The sequence below is a fragment of the Frankliniella occidentalis genome, unplaced genomic scaffold, assembly GCF_000697945.3.
Source record: "Frankliniella occidentalis isolate FOCC.00 unplaced genomic scaffold, Focc_3.1 Scaffold66, whole genome shotgun sequence".
Classification (NCBI taxonomy): domain Eukaryota; kingdom Metazoa; phylum Arthropoda; class Insecta; order Thysanoptera; family Thripidae; genus Frankliniella; species Frankliniella occidentalis.
The window spans coordinates 1,072,304-1,073,532 of NW_026267196.1; the positions used below are offsets into that span (position 1 = coordinate 1,072,304).

At 53.6% G+C, this 1,229-nt stretch overlaps 2 protein-coding genes across 10 annotated transcripts in view; one reads left to right on the forward strand and one right to left on the reverse strand.

Annotated features, from left to right (window-relative positions):
* LOC127749573 (muscle M-line assembly protein unc-89) overlaps positions 1-1,229 on the reverse strand; it is a 62,981-nt gene that overhangs the window by 25,136 nt on the left and 36,616 nt on the right. The gene's annotated exons all lie outside the window — the stretch shown is intronic.
* Positions 7-1,229, forward strand: part of LOC113210905 (uncharacterized) — a 15,133-nt gene continuing 13,910 nt past the window's right edge. Inside the window, exon 1 of the mRNA XM_026429099.2 lies at positions 7-207. Coding sequence (XP_026284884.2) covers positions 88-207 — 120 coding nt within the window. The 5' untranslated portion in view covers positions 7-87. The remainder of the gene's footprint in view (positions 208-1,229) is intronic.

A 1,229-nucleotide genomic window follows, 5' to 3' on the forward strand; every position in this document is an offset into this window, starting at 1 on the left:
GCACCGTCCGCTGAAGCGGGAGGACGTTTGTGTGTGTGTGTGTGGTGTGTGCAGAGTGATCCTTTCCAATACTTGGAAGTTCGAATAATGTCTGCTTCAGCGGCGTGGAAGAAGAAAAGGGAACCTGCAAGAAACTCGAAGAAGAATAAGAAGCAAGAGTACAGAAAGAAAAACAAGCCAAGCAAGGACTTCTCGCAATCCAAGGAAGTAAGGACAGAAGTTATTCTCAAGCGTTTTGAGGGAAGGAAATGGGTATCTCGAGTGCGCTTCGGATGTTCTACAGTGCAGCCGCAACAGGCCGACTGGGCGACTGGCTAAATGCGTTGCACCCGATCACCATGTTTCTATCTTGCCCGTCCAGTGATAGTAAATAGTGGGACCTATTATCATTCTATTGCGCCTGGTCGGGGAAGGACCAAAACCGTCTTAGTGTGTGTGACTGAGAGAGAGAAGGGGGGAAAGAGATGGGAAACGGGCGCTGTAAATACATCGGTACATTTTATTCGTGTTTTTGGCACATGGAAATATACTTGTAATCCTGCCCACAGGTGGTTTTCAGATTGACTGTTACTGTCGCGGGTTGCACATTACCAGGCGTCTCATCTGGGTCTGGGACCGCCGGTGTAGGGAATCATGACAGGGACCAAACGCCGCGCACCCCGCGCCTGCCCCGCGCCACGAGGCCTGGGCTGGGCTGCCCCGGCTGCCCCCAGTTGTACGGAGCGGAACTGATAACGATGTTAGGCGGATATGTGGGCCTAGCTTGTTTTGGGAAAGAAATGGACGGTTCTGATGTCGGAGCGGGGTTGTTTATCTCTTTCCAGGGGGTGCGACTGGTGTCTGGTCCTGGTGAAAGAGTTGGGTGGGTCGTTGCGCACGTACCGGATGATTCAGAGAAGACGCTAAGGTGCAGGCGGGTTTGCCTACCCACTCTGCCCGTAAGGGGCCATGGCCCCTTGGGTAGGCAAACCCGCCCGCACCTTCGTCTTCTCCGAATCACCCGGTAGAAACTGTTACCAGGGCACAAGGGGGGGGGGGGGGTAACCAGCCCCGTTCTAAACAACGATACGTACTTTGCGACAGTTGGAGCTGGAGCGTAGTTAGTTATCAAAAGAGCCACCCGAGCCGACCAGAACCCGATCGTTTCCAGTGGCACGCTTGAAAATAATGCAACATGTGTTTTAAACCCCCTTATAGTGTAGGCAACCCATCTCCCACAGCCCCCCCCC